Consider the following 12,799-nt stretch of genomic DNA (forward strand, 5'->3'; position numbering starts at 1 on the left):
AGAACAGACAGAGAAAACAACAGCATTAAATTAGCACAGAGGGGTAAGATATAAATCACCTTCTATCAGCCACAGCTTCAGCCATGCTAAAACCATATCCATGGCCATGTGCTGCAACCAGACCATGGCAAGAACCAAGTAATGGCATTGGAGTTTACTTATCTTTTCCTCCCTCCCCTTTCCACATACCCACAGTGCTACAGCATGCAGAATAACATACACATGCAATTCTACAATACAATTCTACTGGAGGTATGGTCCAAATCTTATCCAAAAGGAGCACACAGATATCCAGCTTTAAACTCTAAGTGAGCTGCATAAAGCTGATTTTGCAAAAGTGTTTTAAACATGTTTTAAAACACAATTTTCCTTTTTGGATACTGGCAAAGAGAGGTGCAATCATCTATGTCTGTATCCACAGGAGCCGTTTCACTGCAGATGCAAACATGGGAAAGCAATCTTCAGTAGCCCTGTAAGGATAGCATTTTACTAAAATTCTTACTATGAATTAAATGATCACCAAAAAAAAAAAAAGATTGAGCTATAAGTGTGCAAACACTCATATCCTTTTATTTTAAATTTCAGTTTACCTGTTTTTTTAATATGGACTAAATTATATCAGATACCAAGGAAAAGCATGCAGTTTTATCAACTTTTTAAAAACTGAAAACCTTTCTAGCAGTATTCCTTACTTTTAATTTGTAATTAACTGTCCTGATTCTTATGATTCTCACATAGCTTTAAGCTTCAGGACAACTCCTCTGATGGAGGAATAAAATTTCACCTGATGTACCTTCAAGCACCAAGCTCAACATCCAAACTATACAGCTTGAAGATTGAGCCAAAGCTTGTTGAAACCAATAAAAATGCTGTCACTGAATATATATGCAATACCTTTAATGGTGCTTTGCCTAAAAGAAAGTGTGAAAAATTTTAGACCAAAATTTAATTAATTCCTCAAATCTGCAAATACTTACGCATGTGAATTAGGGGCTCACCTGTCTGTAAATATTCTCACAAACAAAATATCTGTGGATCAATACTGAGGAAACGGACAGTCTTTGGATTCTATACAGTAAATTCTATGGTACAGGAGAGTATAACAGATTAAAAATGTATAAAGGCAGGATATAGGAGAAATACTGTTCTTCTGATTCCCATAAATTCTGATGGGTTAACTGGAAACCTACTTCCATTATCTCTTTCCTTTAATCAGATGTCCATTCTTATGTTAGATAAGACTTTTACTGAAAAGCTACATTTTTAGCAATACATACTCAATTGTTGAGTATCAATACATTAAGGCATCTTTAGCACTGTTACTCCTCTGAATTACAAGAAATAATTAGAATGAGAGATTCAAGAGAAGAAGAACAAAGCAAATACAGTATGCTGCAGCACTCAGATCTTTAGCTTGTCAGGACAGCCAACACAGCCCCAAACAAGCAGGCCTGGGACTCTCTTACTGAGAACAAATACTTGAACCCCATGAATAGCCTACTGTTTTTTTCCATTTATTTTCACAAGTGCCAATTAGGTTAAAAACAGATCAATAATTTTATAGGAAAGAAGAGACAAATCAATGCTACTTTCTTTTATTATTTGCTTCCACAAGTACCTAGTCCTTATATTCTGTGAGTAGTGAACAAAAAAGGATGAAGGCCAGACACTACATATTCTTCATCATATTCACTGATGTATGTTCTCCATTTCAAGAACTGTAGCCTCACTTTAGTGTCATTATTTCTTAAGTTTTTTTTATTATCCTTTGTAGTTAATGATGAATTTCAAAAAAAGATTAAATTGAACTAGAAAAAGTTATTTTTATACCACAATAGGAGAATCCATATTGGCATTTTTCACAGACCAATTACTATAAAATAATTTTTCTGTTTTCCAGGTAAAGTGGTCTGTGATAGAAATCTTTGTGAAATCAAGATTTTGAGTGAAAAATACCCTAGCTTCTCAATAGGTAATGGCTAGAGGAAAAGAAGTTCAACAGGAAAGAAGAGAAGAGAAGAGAAGAGAAGAGAAGAGAAGAGAAGAGAAGAGAAGAGAAGAGAAGAGAAGAGAAGAGAAGAGAATATCTTTTCATTTGGAAGATGACGAATGATCGCCTAGTCCAGCTACCTGACTAGTTCAGGGATGACCAAAAGTTGAAGCATGTTGTTAAGGACATTGTCCAAATGGCTCTTACACACTGACAGGGTTGGGCATTGACCACCTCTCTAGGAAGCCAATGTTTGAGCAACCCCACAGCAAAGGAATGCTTCCTAATGTCCAATCTAATCCTCCGTATGTGCAGAAATGTGATTTGTAAAAAACTGGATACTTAGTTAATGGTTTTCCATATGTTTTACCCTCCTTCTGAGCAACTGTCAAACACTGTTAAAACAGCTCATGTTCCAAAATGGTCAGTTTGTAAATATAGCGAGGTGCTCTAGATATAAGTATTTAACATGTGTAATGGGAAGAACCCAAAATAAATTAAAAAAATAATAATAAAAGAAGAAAGTGTGTTGCAGGGTTTTTGTGCTTCACAAACCTCTCCCCTCCCCAACCACCCATGTCAAACTTAGGATTTACAAGATCATATAAAAATCACCTAAAATTCACAGACACACACACATCAAGATCACCCTGGTAGGTGGATTTTAAATTGCTCTAAACACCTCTTGGTTGTCTAATTTATCTTGCCCTTGCCAGAAAGTCATTGTTTACACCTCTAAGTGATTCACAGAGACAGCTGTTATGCCGTGTCGCAGGCTCTGTCTTGTCAAGTGAGTCAAAGAACTAATATGGATGTGGTAGATGTCTGGTACAAATATCTAGCACAGGAAAGCTAAGTGCAACCATTCTTCTTGAAACCCTGGGATGCATCCTGATTTCAACTGTGCTACCCTACTTCTGAATCAACACCACTGCTCCCAAATCAAATCCATGCAGCAGACCCAAGTATGAGTGTTTCTACTAGTTATGAGAACCGTATTTTTTACTGAACTTGAGACTAAGCGTTTAATGGAATCAGGAAAACATGCATTTATCCTTTTTATGATAATTAATATCCATGGTCACAAATATGTTAAAGATAAGTCAAAAGAACATGCTCTATTTCTCTGAGTTCTTTGTGGTTGAGTCTTAACACCAATGAAATGCTAAAAATGTGCGTGTATACAAGCATACACACATACATGTATGCACTGAATATAACAAATATCCTGTAAAACTTCTTTACTGTCATTTCTGTTTGTCAGATGGAAAGTATTCCTGTTATGAGAAGATTATGTTTCAGTGGTCTAAGATACCTCTTGCTGACTGTTAGCCACTTCCCTGTCCTTCTGCTGTCTCTCTTTCCTTTCCCTGTTGATGCTGACAATATTTCCTGTGTTGTTTAACTCAAGCATGCTACACTTGGAAGATGCTTTATAGACCATTATTTGCATTCTTGCACAAGTAACAGAAGGAAAACAGGATGATAAAACTGAAGCAGTATTAAGTATCCAAACTGCTTAGAGCAGGTGAGCTTTAAGTCTTTGTATGCATCTCAGCAGCTTGTGACATTTTCACATCCTTTCCTTTCCATGAACATTATTGCTTTTATTTTTGATGCTCTTAAAGTAGTTAAGTTCTCTATCACCAGCACTATTATTTTCTGCCCATTGTACTCAGCCATTAGCATTTTCTTTTTTTCTGCTACTATGATGTCATTAGGCTCTTTTAAACTGGCATGGGAGGGGGTGACATGCAATTCAACAGAGAACAGTGACATCAACAGCTAGATCAAGAAGTAGAGCAAGAACACCTTTCCATCACTAGCAGTCCTGGCAGTATTGACCACATCCTTGATGACTTGTGGTGCAGTCATTTTTAGCTCCAGTGTCAAGGTGTTATATCATGCACTGCGTCACAGTCGATATCTCTCGTTTTTTTGTAGGGAGTTAAGGGGAGCAGAGGAGAAAATACGTTTTGCTTTTCCACTGATTAACTCATCCTGTCAGGGTAACCTGACCGAATCCAAGCTGGGTGAAAACAAAAGCAAACCCCAAACCTGTCTCCCTCATCTCCCCACCCTATGGGAGTCCATTGTAGAGTTTTGAGAAGGCCCTGAAAAGCCCAACAAAAACTCTTCACCGGCCAGCAAAATCCCAGTCACAGTGTGGGAAGAAAAGAGCCATCAATGCCCAGCTATCTGTGACAGTCATCAACCCTGACCTTCAAAAGATCTTCGGCCCAAAAGTGAGCCCTAATCACTCATTACCACAAAGACTGTGGGGACAAAAAAAGGCTAAATTTGGCTGTTTGATGGCAGACAAGTGTACTATGATAAACTGTGATATTAAGGAATTACTCTTCTGTTCAAGTTTAAGACTTCCTGCCTAGACCTTTAACATCACTATCTTCATTTATGGGCATTCCTTTAGGAAAAAAACCCAACAAAATTATCTTACAGACTGAGAGTTATTATTCTACTGATAGTCTCCAAAGTATAACACAGAGAAATAAAGTCTCTCTTTTTGATGGTGCTAAATATTACATTTTTACTAATTCAATCCACTGTCCTAATCTAGTTACCAGTGTTATGCCTATTAATTTTTAATGCCTTATTTCTAGAGACAAGTTGCCTATAATCATGAGAAAGGAAGTGATTTTCCAAGAGGCAAAATATTATAGTCTACGTTGGAAATTAAAATATTTATATCTTAAAATCCACGCAGGATTCTGATCTACACTGGACACAGACTGGTGACATTACACAACTGGAAGAATACTTTTTCTTTAAAGTCACCATTGATATTTTTACTAAATAAAATCAAGATAATTAAAAGATGATTAGAACTCATAGGACAAAATTAAGAGCAAGGAAAAAAGAAAAAGTTGAGAGGAGAAGTGTCTTGCTAATCTGACACAAAAAAAGTGATTCTTATTTTATGACTGAGAGAACGATGTATGACATACTAAAAAAAGCAGGTATTTTAAAATACAAGATAAGCATATATTTGCTTGGGGAATATAATGAAAATCTTTTTAAATATGTGATCCTCATAAGCTGAGACTCAAATAGCACAGAATACGAAACCTCTTTCCACCTAGAAGAATGATAAGCAACAGTCAGTAACAGCAAAGTGAGAAAATATCTACTTACTGTACAAACTCTGCAATGAATTAAGGGTTTTGGTTATTTTTTAAATTGAGAACTTAGAAAGATTTTTGAAGACTGTTATGGTCAGAAAACTTCCTTCCAAATTTCTTAATAGAGGTGAGTACATGAGAATAGCAAGATCATACACCTTATCTTTGTCTTCTGTTCTTCTTTACTGATAAAACCAAATTTTCATCACAAGGCCAAACAAGGGAGCCAGTCTGCCCCACGTGTTAACTGTGATTTATTATAAAAGAATTTTCTGCACCGATTATTGATTGTGGCCAGAAGGTATGATTTTCCAGGCCTGATATTTCCAGGAAAACGTTCTGAGTTTGAGAATGTTGGTTGGGAAATGTGGAAACCCTCAATATCACGTTATGGCATCTCTTACTACATAAGAGATGTAAGAAGACACAAACAAAACAAAGCTTTCTCACCTGCTGCAATACAGTGGATAAAAACTGCAGCTTTAAATGAAGATCAAAAGCCTTTTGTTTTTCCTAGATAGTGGCAAGCAGTTAAATAAAAAGGCAGAAAAGTTATATTGACAGCTATAGAGGTTAACATTTATATAGGTTCAGACTTAATGGAAGTTTAGGATAAACAGCAAGGATAAAGAAACTACCAAGATTAAAATGCCATAAAATTCAGATTTTACATTTATTACTAAAACATTTAAAATAAAGCAATGCCTAATTTATTTTTATTTTTGGGATTTAGACTAACAGACCTCATTGAGACAGATATTGTAAATCACATACAATTTTTTATAAAATGAAATAGAGAGAAAATACTATTTCTACCATCACAAGAAGTGTCACTAGGAATGGAAAAATACTTTTGCAGTGGTGTTAAGAAGAAGAAAAGCCATCTAGCTTCACTTTTGGAGTGTACATGGCTGCAATTTGGACACAGTTACCAAAGAGTCTGTACCTCGCTTATGCCACAGTCAGATGCCCACGTAGGGAACACCTGGGCTAAGTTAAGTAAGATGTCGTACGCCAAATCACTTCCTCCTGTTTACTGCTGTCCCTCTCCTGGCCTCACTGTCCCAAAACAAACAAGTAAAACCCTTCATAGTACAAGTCTCCAGTGTAAACCAGTAGGCTTACAGTAATCCCCCTAATTTCCTTAGGCCTGTTTAAACTAAACTGGCTGGTTTTGCCTGGAAGTAATGACAAAACCACAGCTGCCCTGTTGGCTGTGCTGTGACAAAAGTATCTTCCAGCTGAGGAGCAGCATTTCCTTGAAACTCTTCCAGCTAGATCTGAAAGAGCTCAGTTTTCACTGCCAAGTCTCTGGGCAGCTTACAAAAGAAGACAAAATAGTTATAAAAATTAGTCTATTTTCCCACCATTTTGCTCCAGCAGCTTACACTAATATTCACTGATTTTCTGCAACTGTATCTGTAAAATGGCTTGGACATTTTCTCCCTAAGTAAATAAATCTTTGGTGAGGACAGAACTGAAGGAGATCCCCCTTGCACGCACACTGGACAGAGCTGGCTTGCATGTAAGTGTCAAAACTGAGACTATGAGAAAAAAAGCTGTTTACAAAGATGCTGCATTCCCCATGTGAAGCCAGCTGAAGTGTCACCTCTTCTGCATTTCACCAGTAGATCTAACAGGGCTTTGATTCAGTTGCTTAAACACAGGTAGATAAAGTGCATTTTGAAACAGCTTGAAGTATGTGAGGATTTTGAAACAACCCTGACAGATATAACATGGACCTGGGAGATTCATGTTTCTTTTGGACTAGCAGCCTAAGGCCCTGTGGGACACTCTAAGATATCTCAGATGGTCTATCTACATCCATATTTATGCAACTGTATTGACCCCAGAAAGTGACAGAATTGGAGGTACACAAACATCACTGCTCACTTTCGAAAACTTTGAAAAATAGATGTTTATGGTCTTGATGCTTCAAACAGAAGACTCAGATTTTGACAAAACAAACAGGATCAGCTTGATATTTCATACTAAAGACTGATTAATAGCAAATACATAGTAGAAATACCTTGAATGGGAATTTTTTCCAGCAAACCACTTAAACCCAGTTTAAAACTGAACATATACTTGACTGCTTTGTTAAATTGAGAACTTAAAACTTTGGATCCATTAGCCCAATGTGAAGATTATTGTTTTATACCTCTTTTCACCTTCCCTAAACAAAATCTCTCTTTCTCTGCTGTCATTCAAAATCCTCTGCATAGAATATCTGTAGTTCATAAACCTTAAAGATCACTTTTTACAATGCTGCTGACATTAGGTTTTCAATCCTGGACTTTGGGAGACTGCCCAGATTAATTAACATAATCTTAAAATCAATGATCCATGAAAACACAAAAATTAGTCTGAGCATCTTGCACACAAAAATGTGAAACAACAGACACACAAATATCTTCCAAGCTGTTAATCCAGGAAGATGCCATTGTACTACACTGTTCAGCATTACTACCATAACAGCAGCAATGTAGCAAAACTACTGCACTTATGCTGTTTTCTTGCCCAAGTGATCCACGCGGTTCTGAGTCCTTTAGAAACTTTTACTCAGAGACTTCTAAAGCTTTCAGGCATATGAAGCTGGATGGCACTTTCCTATTAACCCCAGCCTGAACCAACACACCAGCCAAAATACCCAGGAGTTCAGGCAGTTGCAAGATAATGATCACAAAAACTATGACATCATCTTCTGTGAGGACAGTGCCTGCACCAGCACAAATGCCTACAGAATTCCAGCCACCAGAAGACACAGGCTCACTCTTGGTATTACAGCACTGCTGTTTCAGCATCCCAGCCATCCCTGCCGTGATGCTTCAGGAGGTCTGTGATAACACAGGAGGGATTCACTGACCCCATCAATGAACTGTCCAATGCCATTGTCCAGCTCCATCAAGGCTGTGAGCACATGTCTCTCCAGTGACTGAGTCCAGTGAGCCCCATGCTTGCCTGACCTCCTTACTGAGCCCTTACTGGCCACCCCCTCCAAGGCCAGCCCTGAGCACAGCCACCAGCATACACACATCAGGGAGCTGGCTCTCTCTTCTGCAGTAACATGCACCCATGGCTACTCCTCTTGCTAAAAAAAGAGGCCAGGCAGATTTTCTAACAAGTGTCAATCTCATTATACCAGTAGTTGAACAGTACTAATTTACCTGGTGAAAAAGCAAGATGTACTCTCTTGAAACAAATAATACAGGCCTCTGGCAAAAATCCACATAAAAATGTTACTTGTAGTACATGCTTTCCCCAAAATAAAGCTTTATAAAACTTAAGAAGAATAAAATTATTCCAGAGGATGGAAGCATAAATATTTAATGAAAAGATTATTTATGCTGTTATTCATACTGTCAAGAGACTGGGGAGGTTTCACTTAGGAAACAGGATCCTGCTGTGCTACTTAACAAACTCACTTAGAGGTTGTCATTCAGAAAAGAGCCACTGTGTCACGTAATGTCAACAGACAACAGCAGAATTTAAACAGTTACTAAGCCTTGGTTGTAAGATCCTCTGAGCAGAAGTAAATGCATAAAGGGATTTAAAGAAATTCCTTAAGCACACAGCACATTGCATCAAACTAATGCAAAGAGAAGAGAAACTCCACATTACTATGGAAATTTAACTTGCTCATTTGTATATCTTAAGCAAGTTGTAGTACTAAGTAGAAGAGAAAAAAAGAAAAAACACAAGTAAGGTTTTAACAACTATTTCAGTTTTTATGCTCTGTGGGCAATTTGAAAAAATGGCAGGGGCTAATCTGTTTTTTAACATAATCTCTATAGTTTCTGATAAAGTGGTCACAGAGACAGACTGCATTCGAAATGCAGCCTGCCAAAATCGTCTTCTGGAATATAATTCTGGCATATACCATGAAATAAAGACCCAGTCAATTTATCTTCATGAAAGCATTAAAAGAGAAGGAGAATGGACAGAGGAGAGTATGAAGTAAATACATCCCATTCATCATGCTTGCCACTCTCAGTGTCAGTACCAGTAAGATACTTCCAAGGGAATTTACATTTTGCTTTTTTCTTTAGGCATTCATTTAGGGTTTGGGGAGTAAGGCAAAAACTAAACAACCAATCAAAAAAAAAAAAGAGCAAGACAGAAAGAATTGTGCAAATCATTGTGCTAGTACAAAATGTTTCACTAAGACAACAGTTGCACAATTTGAGTTTTGGTTTGTTCACAACTGAAGTTTAGAGGGGCTGAAGGCCAACTCTACCCTCAGTGTGGCTTTTGGTGAAAACCATGGCCTTTCACGGTGCAACTAAGACAAATGGACTTTTCAGGGCTCTGCATACACCCAAAAGACCATGAACTACTTCTGCAACTTAATAAGCACAAAACACTTTCCATAAAAACAAGTCTGCTACAGGATTATGTTTGTTTTAAAATGAGAGCTGTGAATCTCCACAAGACCATTTTAGGCAATCACAAACTGAGTGATAATGAAAATGAGGGTGCTGAAAATCTAAGATGATTTAAGTTCAAGCCACAAAATTAACTCGTGTTAATTAATACCCACCTAAATCCTCAGGAATCCCAGATGGACTAAATAATTAACTTAAAGGTTGTCATATTCAAACTTGCATCTTGAAGGCTGACATACCACTCAAGAGCTCAGTTTGAAGTTGAGAACTGAGAATCCATAAATGCCAAACAACTTCAGCTAATTCTCCATTAAAGATAATTTTTACCAATGCTTCAGATCTTAATATACTAAATACCCTTTTAAAAGCATCAGCTCAACATCTGATTACATGAGATTCCCAGTTGCCATTAAAAAGAGAATTCCAGGTTTTTAAAGGTACAGACAGGTGCAGGTCAGATTTTCATAAACACCAGGTACTTAATTTCCAGTAATTCAAAAATAATACATGTTTTTTTAAGTCTTATTCCATGATCAGGTGTATGAGAACAAGAAATTCCCAGCAATTTAAAGTTGCTAAAGTGTTCCAGAATAAACTTATGAGAACAGAAGATTAAAGGCTAACAAAGACAAGCAGTGTGGCTAAAATATAAGCAAGATGGCTAAGGTGCAGTATTTATGTTCAGGAACAAAAAGCAGAATCTAGGCACTCCAGCTCTCATTTTAATGGTGCAGAATTAATGCTTCTGTATATTTAGTTTGGAACCTGATGCCCAGGTCAGGAGGCTGACTCTGACCAATAAAGTTGAGTGCTAGTCTGAAAGATCTGTAAATCCCTACAAGTGCATTCTCCAATAATCAGGCTATTTAAAGAGACAGCATACTGGGACTTCTAGCTTTGAAGGTATCTAAAATTACTGGTTGCCTGAAAATAGGTTTTCTGTGCCGGTCTTTCACATGCCATCCGAAAGTTAGTGCATATTTTTTGAGTTTAGGTGTCTTCATATTTTAGACTGCCACAGCCACAGCCGGGGTTATACACTGTCATCTTCAGTATTTCCTTGTAAGATGTTGGCCAGCCAGTTTTCCAGAGAGAAGGCACATGTCAGAAGATTTTAAAGTACCTTTAAGGACAACTGTCAAGAATAAGAATGAGAACAGTGTGCTTGTTTCTCTACAGCTGGAGAAGGTTCCCCTGCCAATTCTCTTGAAGTCTAGACGATGAAGAGTACTGGAGTATTCTGGTTTTTTTATTATAGACAAGAAGATTATATACTATGACCACTAATGATGAGAACTTTTTTATCCAAACCAAATAAAGGATTAGGAACTCCAAGCATTCCCTTTTTGCTGAACATGGCAAGCCCCTTCTTTTTTTAAACTTTAGACAATTTTACTGAGGAAAAAACCATTAATCTTTGCTTTATTTTAAATAACTGACATACAAATGTTAAAGAAATAACACAATTAGGAGAGGAAAAAACAACCAATATTACTTTGTAGAGGCATGTAGATGAATAAATACACCAACAACATACATTCACCATTTTCTGTGCTCAGTTCTCTATATAGGAGCATTTCAGAAAGTCCTCTTTACACCCTTTAATTCTGGATTTCAACTGCATAATGTTGTAACCCCAGCTAGGCCATATATGCTGTTGAATAATGTGATATTGCTGTTTTGTCTTTACAAACCAGAGAAAAACAAATTAAATGCTGCTAACAAGCACTGACAATAAAGCCTTCATGTGATTTCTTTGGAAAGGTTGTGTGTACATCACGGAGGTATTTGCATACGTGATAACAGAGGTACTTACACTCCCGTGTAGTCCATGGCTAAGTAACTCCGAATCAGAGAGTCACAGGCTCGTTGTATTTGAAAAGGACCTCTGGGGATCACCTAGTCTAACACTTCTGCTCAAAGCACAGTCAACTAGACCAGGTTGCCCAGGGTCATGTCCAGTCAGATTTTGATTATATCCAAGGACATAGACTGTACAATCTTTCTGGGAAACCTATTCCAGTATTTAAGCACCATCACAGTGGAAAAAGCTTTTCATTTGGATGTAATTCTTTGTATTTCAGTTTGCACCCACTGCTTTCATTCCTGTCAGTGGAAAGAGTTCTATTCCCACTTTATTTCCCACATCAAACACTCCTCACTCTCCCCCATCAGGTATTTAAACACAGTGAAGAGATTCTCCCAAGCCTTCTCTTCTTTCCTTGGATAGACAATGCCAGCTCTCTCCTATGACAGATGTCCCAGTTTTTTAATCATCTCTGTGGCCCTTCACTGGACTTACTTCAGTGTGTCCATGGGTTCCTTGTACTGGGGAGCCCAGACAAGGACACAGCACTCCAGAAATGGCCTCACCAATATTGAATAGAGTTGCATGAGTTAATAGTTTCCCAGGTGCAGGACTTCGTGTTTCCCTTCACATTTGACTGCTAGAAGCCTTTTTAAAGCCAAAATAAACAATATTCATAGCTCTGAATGTCTCAGATTGCCATGATCTTTCAAAGATGAACCTCACAATGGCATGGGCCAGTTCCCTCAGGTCTCAGAAGTGCATCCCCATCAGACCCCATGCACATGGGCACATCCTGTTTTTTGAAATATTTGCTAATCTGATCTTCCTCTACCAAGGATAAGTCTTCACTGCTCCAAGCTTTCCCATAGGTCTCAGGGGCCTGGGATTCTTAAGGGAAAATCTTACCTGTAAACTGAGGTGAAAACAATGTTGTGTAACAGCCTTTTTCATGTTCTGTGTCACCAGGTCACTGCAGTAGTGAGCCCAGCTTTCCCTCATCTGCCTTTTGCTGCTGATAGACCTGCAGAAGACTTTATTTCCCTTTGTGTCTCTTGACAGATTCAACTCCAGATGGGATCTAGCTTTTGTGACACTGTTCCTGCACACTTGGACAGCATCTCTATCATGTGCCTGGATGACTTGATCCTGTTTTCACCTCCCAGTGTATTATATCAGTTCTTTGTATCATTTGAACAAAACACCTTCCAAATGACAACAAATAGATTTTCTTTAGAGAATTGTCCATGTCCCTTGTCAAAGCAGACCTGCTATGCAGGCAATACCCGAAAAGGCAAGTCAAGATACACAGCAGACTAGAACAAGCCTAAGTGGATCTAAGGAATAAGTGTGCTTGACTGGCAAGGGGCAGGACTGGAATCCTGTAGCACCAAATTCAAGCACACCACATGATCTGAAGAGAAATTCAGGGGCAGAAAGGGAGAAGAGGAGGTGGTAAATCCTGTAGAGTGACACT

The 12,799-nt window shown here is 37.9% G+C and overlaps 1 protein-coding gene across 8 annotated transcripts in view; it reads right to left on the reverse strand.

The window, feature by feature from the left end:
* LOC104688987 (myosin VIIA and Rab interacting protein) overlaps positions 1–12,799 on the reverse strand; it is a 209,909-nt gene that overhangs the window by 10,913 nt on the left and 186,197 nt on the right. For 6 of the 8 annotated variants that reach the window (XM_039549148.1, XM_039549145.1, XM_039549147.1 and 3 more), the window contains one exon: positions 5,581–5,643. The exons of the other annotated variants lie outside the window; for them this stretch is intronic. In XM_039549148.1, the coding sequence (XP_039405082.1) occupies positions 5,581–5,643 (63 nt within the window). The remainder of the gene's footprint in view (positions 1–5,580; positions 5,644–12,799) is intronic. 8 annotated transcript variants of the gene reach the window in all.

The sequence above is a fragment of the Corvus cornix genome, chromosome 2, assembly GCF_000738735.6.
Source record: "Corvus cornix cornix isolate S_Up_H32 chromosome 2, ASM73873v5, whole genome shotgun sequence".
Classification (NCBI taxonomy): domain Eukaryota; kingdom Metazoa; phylum Chordata; class Aves; order Passeriformes; family Corvidae; genus Corvus; species Corvus cornix.